This window comes from Prunus avium, chromosome 7 (assembly GCF_965620075.1).
Source record: "Prunus avium chromosome 7, drPruAviu1.hap1.1, whole genome shotgun sequence".
Taxonomy (NCBI): domain Eukaryota; kingdom Viridiplantae; phylum Streptophyta; class Magnoliopsida; order Rosales; family Rosaceae; genus Prunus; species Prunus avium.
The window spans coordinates 22,310,510-22,324,189 of NC_142290.1; the positions used below are offsets into that span (position 1 = coordinate 22,310,510).

General features: G+C 36.5%; 1 protein-coding gene across 1 annotated transcript; it reads right to left on the reverse strand.

Moving 5' to 3' along the window:
• Positions 1-4,511: 4,511 nt before the first annotated feature.
• On the reverse strand, positions 4,512-8,155 carry LOC110762190 (protein STRICTOSIDINE SYNTHASE-LIKE 2-like). Its single transcript, XM_088255811.1, has 3 exons — positions 7,851-8,155; positions 5,273-5,539; positions 4,512-5,079 (listed from the first exon to the last, which is right to left on the reverse strand). Exons 1-3 carry the CDS (start codon positions 8,153-8,155, stop codon positions 4,512-4,514), a joined length of 1,140 nt encoding a protein of 379 aa, XP_088111937.1.
• Between the last annotated feature and the right edge of the window lie 5,525 nt (positions 8,156-13,680).

Sequence of the window (13,680 nt, forward strand, 5' to 3'; positions counted from 1 at the left end):
GTAAAGTTTCACCTCATCAAGCGCCTTCAAAATTCCGTCCAAATTGATTATGTGGCTATTATGCGGTCACGCAATTGATTTTCACGGAGTTATTAATGGACTTGACGATAGGGAGTAAATTGAGATGCAAAATGTTAGTCAAAGGAGGAAGGCGAGTCATCATGACTTTTAACCGTAGTTTATTATTATTATTTTTAAAAAAATTGAGAATGAACTAGGAAGAATGATGGATAAATACCCTACTGGAGATGGTATTAGTAGACACAAACACAAGGCAACCAGAGCATCTTGCTACTTGAAAAATTCAAAATTATATGTCAATTTGATCCGCCTAACAACTTAATATTTCTACTGTCTGATTCGATATTTATAAAGTAGAATTTCAGATTCCAATTCCATATTTCAAAATGGGAAAAGAGGGTGGTGGTCATACTTTACTTGTTTTTCATTCCAATTCCAATTCCATAATAAAAGAAGTAAGTCATAAAGGAAGTTTCACAAATGATGTCTACAACCAAGAAATCAGAAGGATACTTATCCAACTTTGAAGATAACTCAAAAGAACCAGATGGCTTGAAAACGTAAGTTTGTATGTGTGTGGATGTGGATGTGGTGGTGCTCGACCCCTTTCATTGTCAATGCCAACCCTGATAAGATTATTGATTCCTCAAACTTTCCCTTATATTCAATTTTGTGTTCTTGAATATAACGTTGGGGCTAATTTGTGCACAAGCGCGTTGGACCTTTCTTTCAGTATTGGGTCAATAGGTTTTGGTCAATGTGTGACTTCAAAAGAAATGAATGAGAAACCGTATCATTTGAATATATTTGTACTTAATTTCTTGTTTTTTTTATCCCCATTTTGATGTATTTTTTTTTTAATATGAATAGGGTTTAGCATCGATGATTTCACATGGATCTGCACCTTTTTTTTCCCCAGTATAAGCGATTGGGAGAGAGGGAATAACACAAATTTTCATTAGGTGGGTGGAGGTGTATCCCCTTTTTTTCTCTTCTAGGAAACCTCAATGGTAGGATGGAAGAGTAAACTGAAATCCAAAACTTATTTTTGACTATTCTATTTTTCTTTAGCTAGAAAAACAAAAACAAAAAAAGTACAAAGGGAGAACACAACATTTATGAAGATAACATGAAACAAACTATAATATCATGCGGAAGAATGAGCCGTAGCTCATTTTCCATGACAAAGTTCATGGAATTCATATTTCATAGTTTTGTTTTTTTTTTTGGTCAGAAAAATTCATATTTCATAGTATGGGCGCGACTAGTAAGATGCAAAATGTAATTCAAATTGGTACCCATTGAAAAATGAAGCAACATGGCAGCAAGTGACACGTAGCGAAAAATCAAAGCAGGACAGCAAGGCAAGCAGCCAATAGACAATAACAAGGGGAATGAAGAGATAAGGATAAGAAATTTTTTTTTTTTTTTTTGGATGAAAGATAAGAAAATATTTTAGGGTTAATGTCAAAGGTAAAAGATAAAGCAATACATGTGAGGCAAAATGCTAAAAATTTGGGATTTAGGGCAAAGGTGATAAGGCAAGACAATGTAAAGTAAGATAAGATAAGGTAAGACAAAAGCAGGAAAGCGGCATGTGTTTAGGATCGATGCTTTCATACCATGTCAAATAATGATACTTGGAAAATATTGAAGTGTGCTATTCTTCTATTTTAACAAGAAAAATGTACTATCAACTACCTCTTGATCTACTAATACTTCTATTTCTAATCCTGGAAGAAGTCTTGTTTGGGCTTAATTTCTAGGCGCCGGCCCATCTAGCTATTGGGCTATACTAACGGCATGGGTTTCGGCTCTATTTTACCCAAAATTAGAATTTAGCCCAGGACATTTCAAAAGAAGGGAAATGGAATGAAATCAATTATAAAATTAATCTTCACAAGATAAAGGTTGATTGCCATTAAATAGTGATTTAATCTAAAAAAAGCCATATTTAATTGGTTTAATTCATACCCAGTTTCCAAATTATATTCCTAAGGGCTCAAGGTTTGATCATCACTGTTGATTACCAATTTGAAACCAGATCAGCAATTTTAATAGCTAAAGAGAGGGAGTCTCTCTCCGCAATACCCATGTGATTCCAATGACAAGACGTCAACAGGAAACAGACAGAGGACATTCAGGGGAGTTGGAAGAAAGGTGAAATAAAAAAACCACTCCCCATAACCATTAAATGCCAGAAAAACAGGCTGAGTTTCCTGCTGGTGCGAAAACCTCTCAGCAAAGATCCTCCAAATATTAAAGAATCATCACTCATGCAGATTTCCTATAAATATAGAAGGAGGTGAATTGGATCGGAGACAACAAAAAATCCAATTAAAAAAAAAACCTCAGTCATACTGACAAAAATCCAAACAAGATTAGATGATCTCAAAACTCTTCAAATTCAGAAGCAATCAAGTTGTTTGGTTTGCAAAAGCCACCCAGCTTCCAACGAAACGGGCAGAACTCAGATTTCTGACCAATTCAGTTCAAAGAAGCAGTTCACAAGGGAAACAAGATTTCTCTCGTTACAAATTTGGTTCAGAGTAAGTGAATCAAGTGGAGTTCAGGTGTTTTTCATAATTTGAAAACCTCAACAAATTTTCAGAGACACCTTGATGTCCCAGAATCACCAGAGTAGCTCTCAGGCGACCCCTATCCAAGCAGAACAAGTACTGATGACATGACCCGACCCAAATTCCACTTTGGAATCTGTGTCGAACCTTGTGCGTGTCCAACACCTAGCAGGTGCCGGGCACATTTGACCAAATTGCCCTTAAACTAAATCTCAAGAATTCTTTTAAGGTTTGACTTCTGCTAAAAAATCGTCCGAGTCTCCCCTGTAAATTGCTCGTTTCCCAAAATTTACACATGTACAAAATGCAATTCATATATCCACAAGCGTTCAGCATGCATAATGTTAGAACACACACAATTCACAGCAAATCTGTGTGGCCTCAGGCTTTACAGAAATCCTAGGGCAATATCAAAGCATACTAATTAATTTAATTTACAAAAATAGTACAAAAATGGTGCTCCGGTACTTGATTACTGCCGGTGGTGGTGCTCCGGTACTCGATTACAGTAGGATTGCAGTAGAATGTCCCACAAAGTTAACTTGAGCTGCATTCCTCGCTCCACACGATTCGGGTATCCCTAAGACTCGTGGGGCAAATGTCAAATGCGTGCTAACTCAACCAAAGGAAACTAGGATGTCCGTGGACATCATTATATCAGGAGGCATCAATTTATCCAAAGGCAACATTTGGGTACCTATGGTGGTTTAAAAATCTTTCCTAAAAAATTATAATAATGTTTCTCACTCAATCCTTGAATCCTGTTATCATTTCCTTTTCTACCTTCCACTACGTGTCTACAAACTCGTATCAACGCGCTCTATGCAACCGTGTTACTCAAATCCCTAAATTCTTTCCCGAACAAAAAGTCAACTCTAAACCCATTAAAATACTCTTTGGGTAAAATTGTCTTTTACTTGAATACTTTAAGAATTAAATATTAATTTAGCAACGGGATATCACAACTGAAGTGCGATTCCAGGTCAACAATTGCCAATCCAACCACTTCCAATCCAGTCTAGGCCAGAGAGATCCTAGTTCTGCCCACTCAACAAGCCTTTCCATGGCTAAATCTAATTATAGCTTTGCCAATCTCAACATTGGTATCGATTTCCAGCTGATCTGTATTAGTTTAAGGTGCTGACGTTTAATTCCAGTACAGATCTATCCAGTCTAGCCTGAGTCAAAGACAACAATCCAAGCAGAAATCGAAGTCCAATGTTCTGATGTCTTTTCGGACTTGCCAGTCTCTTTTGTTTGATTGTGTAATAAGCAGTTCTCTTTGAACTAGTTTGTTTTATTTTCAAACACTTATTTTGGTTAAACTTACTAGTTTTACTGTGGGAAATTATAAAGTCCTCACCCGTCTGAGGCAAGAAAAGAACTTACTTGGGAGATATTCCTCACCCAAATTCACAATCACTTGATCAAAGTCAATAGCTCGGGGTGCAAGTTATTATATTTCGTAGTCTGTTAGGGTTTTTAACGGTTAACAGTGGCACGCTTGCACATAAAAGAAAGTTTACTTGTTGACCATCAATGATTTTCGGGTCAATGAGGAACTTTACCCTACCACCACATAAACTACATCAAAACGGGTAAACAGGTCTCAAATTTGAACATCGTAACCTCCACTAATAAATGAAAAACAAGAAAAATGTACTATTACACTATGTGTACAACAAGAAAGATAACTAGTTCTAATTACAATAGAACAAGTCAACTATACAAAATAGAAAGGGTTTAGGTTTAGCAGGAGAAAAAGTAGGCACTTAAAACCAAAAGCTTACCAAACGGCTCCTAGTGAACAACTAATAGTCATATTGGGTCATCAAAATTTATGAAACTTGATTAAAGGGAAATTAATTTTCATTTAGTATTCTAATAGTATTCAAAGGACAAAAAAAACCCTTAAATTTTATATTTTCCTGCAAATGGCATTTTAACTGATCCAATCCAAAGAGTTTCATCTTTCTCCACCACTTCACTAACAGACTTCCATCTATTTCCACTTGTGTCTTCAAGCATTTCCAATATAACACCTTGCTCACTCAACCTGATTATCAATCCGCTCCCTGTCCATTTCGCCACGTAAGAATAAGCTTTCGTAATGTCCAAAGGAAGCTTAAGCAGTGCATTTCCTAAGGAAGGGTATGAAAGAATCAATTTCAAAATCCACAGTATTCTTGAATGAATCCCCACCCAAAAACCCCCTCTGGGGCTCCTTCTAATGTTGTCTGGAAATCCTGGAAGTTGAGCAAACACTTGGAAAGTTCCGGCTTTCGGTGTTTTTAACCAATACCTCATAATCCTGCAATGTCTGGTCTCTGCCAGTAGAATGAAGTCTCCATTTTTGCTCAATGCCACCCCATTTGGAAATGAGAGGTTTTCAAGAAGAACTTGCACTTGTTTGCTTTCTGGGTCATATTTCATTAGCCTTCCAGTTTTATCCCCACTTAGTATCACAGAGATGTAATTCCTGAAAAAGGCACATACATGCATCACTTCCATGGTCATTAGTCCTTCAGAAAAGAAGAAGAAAAAACAATATATAGGAGGTGCGACTTTAATCCAATAATATTTTTGAACCAATGCTTTAGCACTTACTAGAAAAATAATTACCATTTTAAGTTTAAAAAAAAACAGAAATCATGGTGGGATTTTTATTGTACCTTCTCTGATATTGTGAACTGCTATCTGTGAAATACACTGCTCCCAGTTCTTGATCAATGTCCAAGGCATTTGTAAACCCAAATGGAATGCCATGTGCACTTGTTACAACCTCAGTAGCCAAGCCACCTTGAGGGCCGACAATGAGTAGCCCCATATAAGCATCAGCAATGTAAAGATCACCACTCGTTTGGTTGAAACATAAGCCTAATGGACGTCCACAAATGTGCTCCGTCTTGTCGTGTTCATGTGACCCTTCACAGCCATCTCTGCTAACCGATAAAGCAAGTTTGCACACAAGCAAGTCAAGTAATTTCCGCATGGGCTATTGAGTTTAAATGGATTGTATATGCATGGATGCACAATATTATTATGTACAAGTTTTATGCCTGCAGTTTCTGTATTGGAACCTTGCAACATTAGAATTTGTGAAGTTTTGATGTGTTCGTTATCGATACATTGCTGGTCTATTTTCCGACACATTAAGTTTTTGGGTATAAGAATTTATGTATATGGAGATGTATGAGGAAGGGTATCTTGCATGGCTCACATGGTACTTAAAGTTTCACTATAACCAGAGCCGGTACAGGGTTTTCTAAGGCCTTGGGCAAATTTCGAAAGTGTGCCCTTTTAGACAAATTAAACACTAAAATTACAATTTTTGTAAAAATTAAACACTGCTCAGATGCATTTGGTAAAATTTCAAGTGAAGCATTGGTCTTTTTAACAAAATATTTATTCAAAGATCCTCTTACACTTGGAAAAATTTATTCTTCTTTTTCTTTTTTGTCTTTTGAGATTTCCATAAAGTTGTTTATTAGGAAGCATTTTTTAATTTTTATAATAAACACAACACAATAACTTAATAACTAATTAACAAAATAACAATAAAACTTGGATTTTGAGCATCTTTTCTTTAACTTGAAACTTCCAATTGTAAAGAATCTTTGCCAAATTTTTTGTTGAATCAAATAATAAAGAAAAAGAAGCTAATAAAGATGTGTATAATGTATTATAAAATTTATACATCTATAACTATCTATAAAAAAGGAAGAACCTTGAAAGATATGATAAATAAATAAAAATCTTGAAAGAAAGGCACTGGTCTGGTCTTATGGAGGATTGTTTTCCAACTCGGTGTTGGAGAAGAAGAGAACCACACAAAAAAAAAAAAAAAAAAAAAATTTGCTTGCATTTGGGAGTCTTCTTGTGTTGTGTTTGAGAGCTTTTTTGCTTTTTATTTTTTTTTAATTAAAAAAAAAAAGGCATGTTGGTTTATCTTTGTTTAATTTCCTTGGTTTTTCTTTTGTTATATTATATAATATATAATATATATTTGACTTTGTTTTCCAAGTAAGGAAGTTTCCTTGAGAGTATCAAAAAGTGATTTGTGTTGAGATGCCACCATATCAGGAACGGCTCCTTCTAGTTTTGAAGGTTTGGTTCTTTTTTTTCTTTTCTTTTCTTTTAAAATTTATTTAAATTTTATAAAATATACACATATATGGCCTATAAAAAAATTGTGTGCCCCTGGCTGTAGCCCTGATAGCCCTGGGCCAGGGCTGCCTCTGACTATAACTAAGGTTGGACTGTGCATAATGAGGTTCTAATGCACCCAATTTTCTTCTTGTCGCTGAGTTTAAAATCTCATAAATAACAATTGTTGAATGAAAATAGAATGCAAGTAATAAATTTGGTGGGTATACAACTTTAATGATATTCTAATGCACCCGATTTTCTTTTGTTAAAAGAGACGTTCAGTATGAATCTCATAGATAACTATTATTCAATGAAAAAGGAATACAAGTAATAATAAATACCGTGGGTAGTTGAGAGTGCCGATAAGCACCTCTCACCATGCTTTTTTTCAAAAGGGAATCTTCAAATATAAAAAATAAAAATAAAAATAAAAATAAAAAAACCAAAAAAACAAGAAGCTTTTTGTGTGACACAAAAAATAGCAAAGGAAAAAAAAAAAGAGAGAAAGGAAAACGGAATGGAAAGAGTGCCCAAACTCATGTGAGTGGTTCAAGCCACTCATTTTTGTCACTTAGGGCAAGGACTTAACTGCTTCATAGGGACCATACATCATGTATGCATGTATGACAAACACACCAGCTAACCCTACTTGTGAAACATCCAACTTAATTTCCATTTGGCCTAATTAATTTCACCCCCAAACTAAGCCTCTCTATGCTTCCCCCAACCTAAGAGCATGCGTGTGAAAAGAATCAACCAGCCACGAACAACCACCTCACGCTTAGCTGGTTGATTCTTTTCACACGTATACTCTACTGCAAGGGCGATTATACTTCAAGTAATTAAGAACATTCACCTATTAACTCGAGAAGAAACTTTTGTGAGATTGTGCAATCGCATAGAACAACCAAACACAATATTTCTCCGATCAGAGGTTCTACTTTTAACTTTTGCTTCTTCTAATATCGCTTGTACAAGATAAAATAATTTCATATTCTGTTTTAACGGACGGGGGTTTTAATGGACTGGTTATCTTGGCTTAGAGCGTAATTAAATAAAAAAAAACCGTTTAGAAATAAGAATTATATATTGGATGCATACCTGTTTGGAGAAGTTACAGCGAAGTTGATCCAGTGGTGTTTATCTTGATCCCATTTGATGATGCGGCCGTCTGAAACGCCGGTGTAGGGACCTCCACCGAGAGGGTCGAAGGCAAAGCTCTCAGGACCAACAGCACCATCCACAGTTGGAACAACTTCAAACTTATTTTCCTCATGATTTGAAAGTTTTTCTACATCTGCTGCTGCAGCATTATTTTTAATAGAGCAAAATTTGATAACGTTGAGGGCTGTCAAGACAGAGAGGACAACGCCTACTCTTGCTGCCAAGAAGAGCTTTGCATTCATGTTTGCTCCTGGAGACGAAGTAGTTAGAAGGTGTGTGCTTAATGGGATATATAAATATAAATATAAATATAAATATATATATATATATATATATATACACGTGGCATGTAATAGTTAACTGCAGGACTTTTAAGAGGACGCATACCTTAAAGTGCGCAAAGTGCCCATTGCCTTATCCAGCTAGTAGAAAAACTTGTATGAAACGGGGCAATTACTGTTTTGCTATCCACAATCAATCAAAGTTTGTCACGTAGAAAAGTTATCACTCGTGGCATACCGTAATTGGCCGAGGATAGTAAAATAGTGCTGTTTCCGTTTCATGTAAGTGTTTCTCACGAGCCCAATAGTGTGTAAAAAAACTTGTATGATGGGACATACCTTTACGTGTTTAACTTTTTAGTCGTGGTCGCATGTGATGAGAAAGAAAGATAAATAAAACAAAGTTTTTATGTGGAATTCTAATCTCAGCCATTCATATATTAGATGCGTTAGTCATTTTAACATGTACTGTACATATAATTCAATGACTGAGATTAGAAAACCTTAATCAACCCTAAATCTACATATACTAACTCATAAGTTTTATCTCAAATTACAATAGTAAGGACTGAGTCATGAATTTTCGAAAGGGTGGATTAGCTAATTTTGTGTCTACATACCGTTAATAAAACTCTGAGTAAAATCTTATCAGCCCAACTAGTTCATTATTCATTTTTAACAAGCTTTGTGCATATACATAAATAAATAAAAAAGAATCACACTTTGTCAAGTTTGATACAAAAATATGCAACAAAAGAAGTAAGATTGTATATATGTTAATGGGCTTAATATAATATAATCAGTATTCTCCCCAGATTTTCCGTAAAAAAGAGAGGCTTTCAAGTGCTTCTCTATCTCCCAAAAGAAATGCATATCCTCTTGTTGAGGCCCAAAAAATCAAGGGTTGGGCCCAAATAAATTCCCGGCCCAGTACGACACCTTATTAAGAAGAAACCCGATGTGGAGCATGCGAAATTCTTCATGCATGCTTGCACGAGCCACGATCACGTGCCATGCCAAATAAATATGTAATTTATCACGCTAAGAATTAAAATGAGCCTATAAAAGGCATTGGCTCTACAAGCTCATGCTAATTATTTTGTCAAGCATTATGTCTCCTTTCAAAGACGACAAAATTCAAGCACGCCAAGCAACATGTCATGCCAAGCAGGAAATCATTATTTCACACATAGCCACGCTACAAGCTTAAGTGGGCCCAAGCCACTCAAATGCTCGGAGCTTGCTGAGTGGGTTGTGGTATGGATGGTAACAAGCTTTCATAAGGCCCATTGATGAGCCGAGAAATGGAAGTTTTGGGTTTCTTGGGAGCCCAAAACTCAAGCCCATTTCTTGAGCCCAAATATGTGGGTAAGCATAAAAGAGAGAGAAGGAAGCCCAATACTCTAGAAAAATTAGCCCTTCACCTTAATAAAATAGCCCATCACTTTAGGAAATTAGCCCATCCCCTTAATGGGCTAACCCATCACCTTAGAGAGGCCCAAGTAACCAAGGAAAATATCTACCATCTCTCCAGCACTTAGCTGGAAACAAAAACAACGACAAAACCAAAGCTACCCATGTGAGTAGACTGCTGGGAGCCTCCAGCACATGGCCAAAGACAAATCCCAACACAAGCCATCCAAAAAACCAAAGGATACTTGAGCAAAACACCATTCAGACCAGCGCCCTTACCAATTTCTTTCTCCCACCAGGTCTGGCCATAGAAGAGGGAAGGAAAGAAGGTGAGATGATAACCAAAAATAGGAGTTCAATGCTGGAGCAGCTGCGGGAAGGCTTTAGAGCTCCCAAAAACCTTGTCTTGGTGTGTTTGGACTGAGGAAAATTGCATAAAAGAGGATGAATCGAAATGAGAGAAGAAAAAGGGAAGGGGAGACTTGGGAAAATTGGAGAAAAGCTTTTAGGGTTTCTTGGGAAGGAGGAGCTTCCATTGGCTATAAAAGGGAGTGTCTTCTATCCATTGAAAACAACTCAATCGAAGGCAAGCAAAACCAGACCCAGAGAGCAAGCATCATCTCTCACCTCTGGAACCCTTCAATTTCGAGCCACAACTCTCCATCTCCTCCAATTTTCTCTTCTAGCAAGCTATTCCAGATCTTGACAGACTTTTCGTCAAGCTGCTGGAAATTACTTAAACCACCCATCGTTCCTCCTCATCTCTCTCCCCCCTTAGCCAACCTTCTTAGAATCACTTCCCTTTCCTTAGAACCCCTGTTCCTCATAGGAATTCACAGCCTTCTCTCTGTTTATGCTAAACTCATGCTTTTCTCTCTCTCAAATTGCTAAACTTGTGTAAGCTTAGCTCCCATGCCACAAGCTCCTCATGCCAAGCCATTCCATTGCTAATTTGTCACGTTTATTTGGTTGATTGGTGAAAGAATCCAATGTGTTTTCTAAGGTTGTCACTACTCCTTTCAAAACTCTCTTGGAGCCTGGTCTTTGAACTCAGAAACAGGGGCAACCTCCTCCGCTCATCCTTTACAGCAGCCCAAGCCCATTCGTCTGGCTGCTGGAAGAAAAAGACCCCAACACCTCTCAATGAAGTACATATAAAAACAATGGATGTAACTTGATTATGAGTAAACACACTCAAACACATGTTTATAAATGTGAGATTATGATTTTATCATCTAAGGTGATGATCCAAAATTTGGCATCAACATTACTAATTTTTCATAAGGTTTAGTTTTAATTATAAAGGCTAGGCAAAAAATGAAACACTCTTTCTACATGAAAAATCATAGTTCTTTTCATCTTCTTTTTCCTATGGTTCTTCTCTACTATCTTCTCCGCATGTTATTCTCTTCACTCTTCTCTAGGTATCAATCTCTCACACACTCTCTCTCTCTCTTAGTCTCTCCAATATGCATTTTCTTACTTCTTCTCTCTTGTTCTATATTCATCTTCTTTTTCTTTACATAATTCCTCTTCTATGGTGTTTATAATATTATGGATAAATATTTAGTACTCTTCAAAATAGATTAATACTATTTAACAGAAATTAGTCAGTACAGTCCGACTTACCAAACAAACTCAAGGAATAGATTACTTCGATATATAATTATGCATCAATAGCTAGACTCCCATCCACTACGGTATTGTTTGCCTTGACATCTTTGTATTATTTGCATGCGCATCAAATTAGTAGGTGTTGAGGCCCAAAAAGTCCAAAACTGGGCCCAAATATATTTCTAGCCCAGTATGACACCTAACTTGGGAAGAAACCCAACTTGGGTATGCAAGAGTTCATCATATACGCTTGTACACGTGCCATGTCAAGCAAATAAGCAACACGTCATGCTATAAGCTTAAGTGGGCCCAAGCCACACGAATGCATGGAGCTTGCTGAGCGGGTTGTGGTATGAATGGTTACGAGCATTCATCAGGCCCATTGATGGGCCAAGAAGTGGAAGTTTTGGGCTGCTTGGGAGCCCCAAAACTCAAGCCTATTTCTTGAGCCCAAATATGTGGGTAAGCATGAAAGAGAGAAAAAGGTAGTCAATTACCTTAGAAAATTGACCTATCACCTTGGTAAAAATAGTTCATCACAAAAAATAGCAAAGGAAAAAAAGAGAGAAAGGAAAACGGAATGGAAAGAGTGCCCAAACTCATGTGAGTGGTTCAAGCCGCTCATTTTTGTCACTTAGGGCAAGGACTTAACTGCTTCATAGGGACCATGCATCATGCATGCATGTATGACAAACATACCAGCTAACCGTACTTGTGAAACATCCAACTTAATTTCTATTTGGCCTAATTAATTTCACCCCCAAACTAACCCTCTCTGTGCTTCCCCCAACCGAGCATACGTGTGAAAAGAATCAACCAGCCACGAACAACCACCTCACGCTTAGCTGGTTGATTCTTTTCACACGTATGCTCTACTGCAAGGGGGATTATACTTCAAGTAATTAAGAACATTCACCTATTAACTTGAGAAGAAAATTTTGTGAGAGTGCAATCGCATAGAACAACCATACACAATATTTCTCTGATCAGAGGTTCTACTTTTAACCTTTTGCTTCTTCTAATATCGCTTGAACAAGATAAAATAATTTAATATTCTGTTTTAATGGACGGGTTATCTTGGCTTAGAGCATAATTAAATAATAAAAAACCGTTTAGAAATAAGAATTATATATTGGATGCATACCTGTTTGGAGAAGTTACAGCGAAGTTGATCCAGTGGTGTTTATCTTGATCCCATTTGACGATGCGGCCGTCTGAAACGCCGGTGTAGGGACCTCCGCTGAGAGGGTCGAAGGCAAAGCTCTCAGGACCAACAGCACCTTCCACAATTGGAACAACTTCAAACTTATTTTCCTCATGATTTGAAAGCTTTTCTACATCTGCTGCTGCTGCATTATTTTTAATAGAGCAAAATTTGATAACGTTGAGGGCTGTCAAGACAGAGAGGACAACGCCTATGCTTGCGTTCATGTTTGCCCCTCGGGACGAAGTAGCTAGAAGGTGTGTGCTTAATGAGATATATATATATATATACACATGGCATGTAATAGTTAACTGCAGGACTTATAAGAGGACGCATACCTTAAAGTGCGCAAAGCGCCCACTGCCGCATCCAGCTAGCAGAAAAACTTGTATGAAAAGAAGTAAATAAAAACTTAAAGTTAGTCATTTTAATATGCACTGTACATATAATTCAATGACTGAGATTAGAAAACCTTAATCAACCCTAAATCTACATATACTAACTCATAAGTTTTATCTCAAATTACAATAGGTAAGGACAGAGTCATGAATTTTCAAAAGGGTGGATTAGCTAATTTTGTGTCTACATACCGTTAATAAAACTCTAAAGTAAAATCTTATCAGCCCAACTAGTTCATTATTCATTTTTAACAAAAGAAGAAAGATTGTATATACATAAATAAAAAAAAGAATCACACTTTTTCAAGTTTGATACAAAAATATTCAACAAAAGAAGTAAGATTGTATATATGTTAATGGGCTTAATATATATAATCAGTATTCTCCCCAGATTTTCTGTAAAAAAGAGAGGCTTTCAAGTGTTTCTCTATCTCCCAAAAGAAATGCATATCCTCTCAGTGAAGTACATATAAAAACAGTGGATGTAACTTGATTATGAGTAAACATTACTAATTTATAATCTGAGGTGTTGATTTACTAATTTTTCTTAGGGTTTAGGGTTTAATTAAAGGCTAGGAAAAAAATAAAACATGCTTTTTACATGAAAAATCATCTGTTCTTTTCATCTTCGTTTTCCTCTGGTTCTTCTCTACTATCTTCTCCACATGTTATTCTCTTCACTTTTCTCTAGGCATCAATCTCTCACACACACACACACTCTCTCTCTCCAATATGCATCTTCTTGCTCCTTCTCTCTTGTTCTGTATTCATCTTCTTTTTCTTTACATAATTCCTCTCCTATGGTGTAATAACCCGATCTTAAATTAATATTTAATTAATAAAATATTCAAATGAAA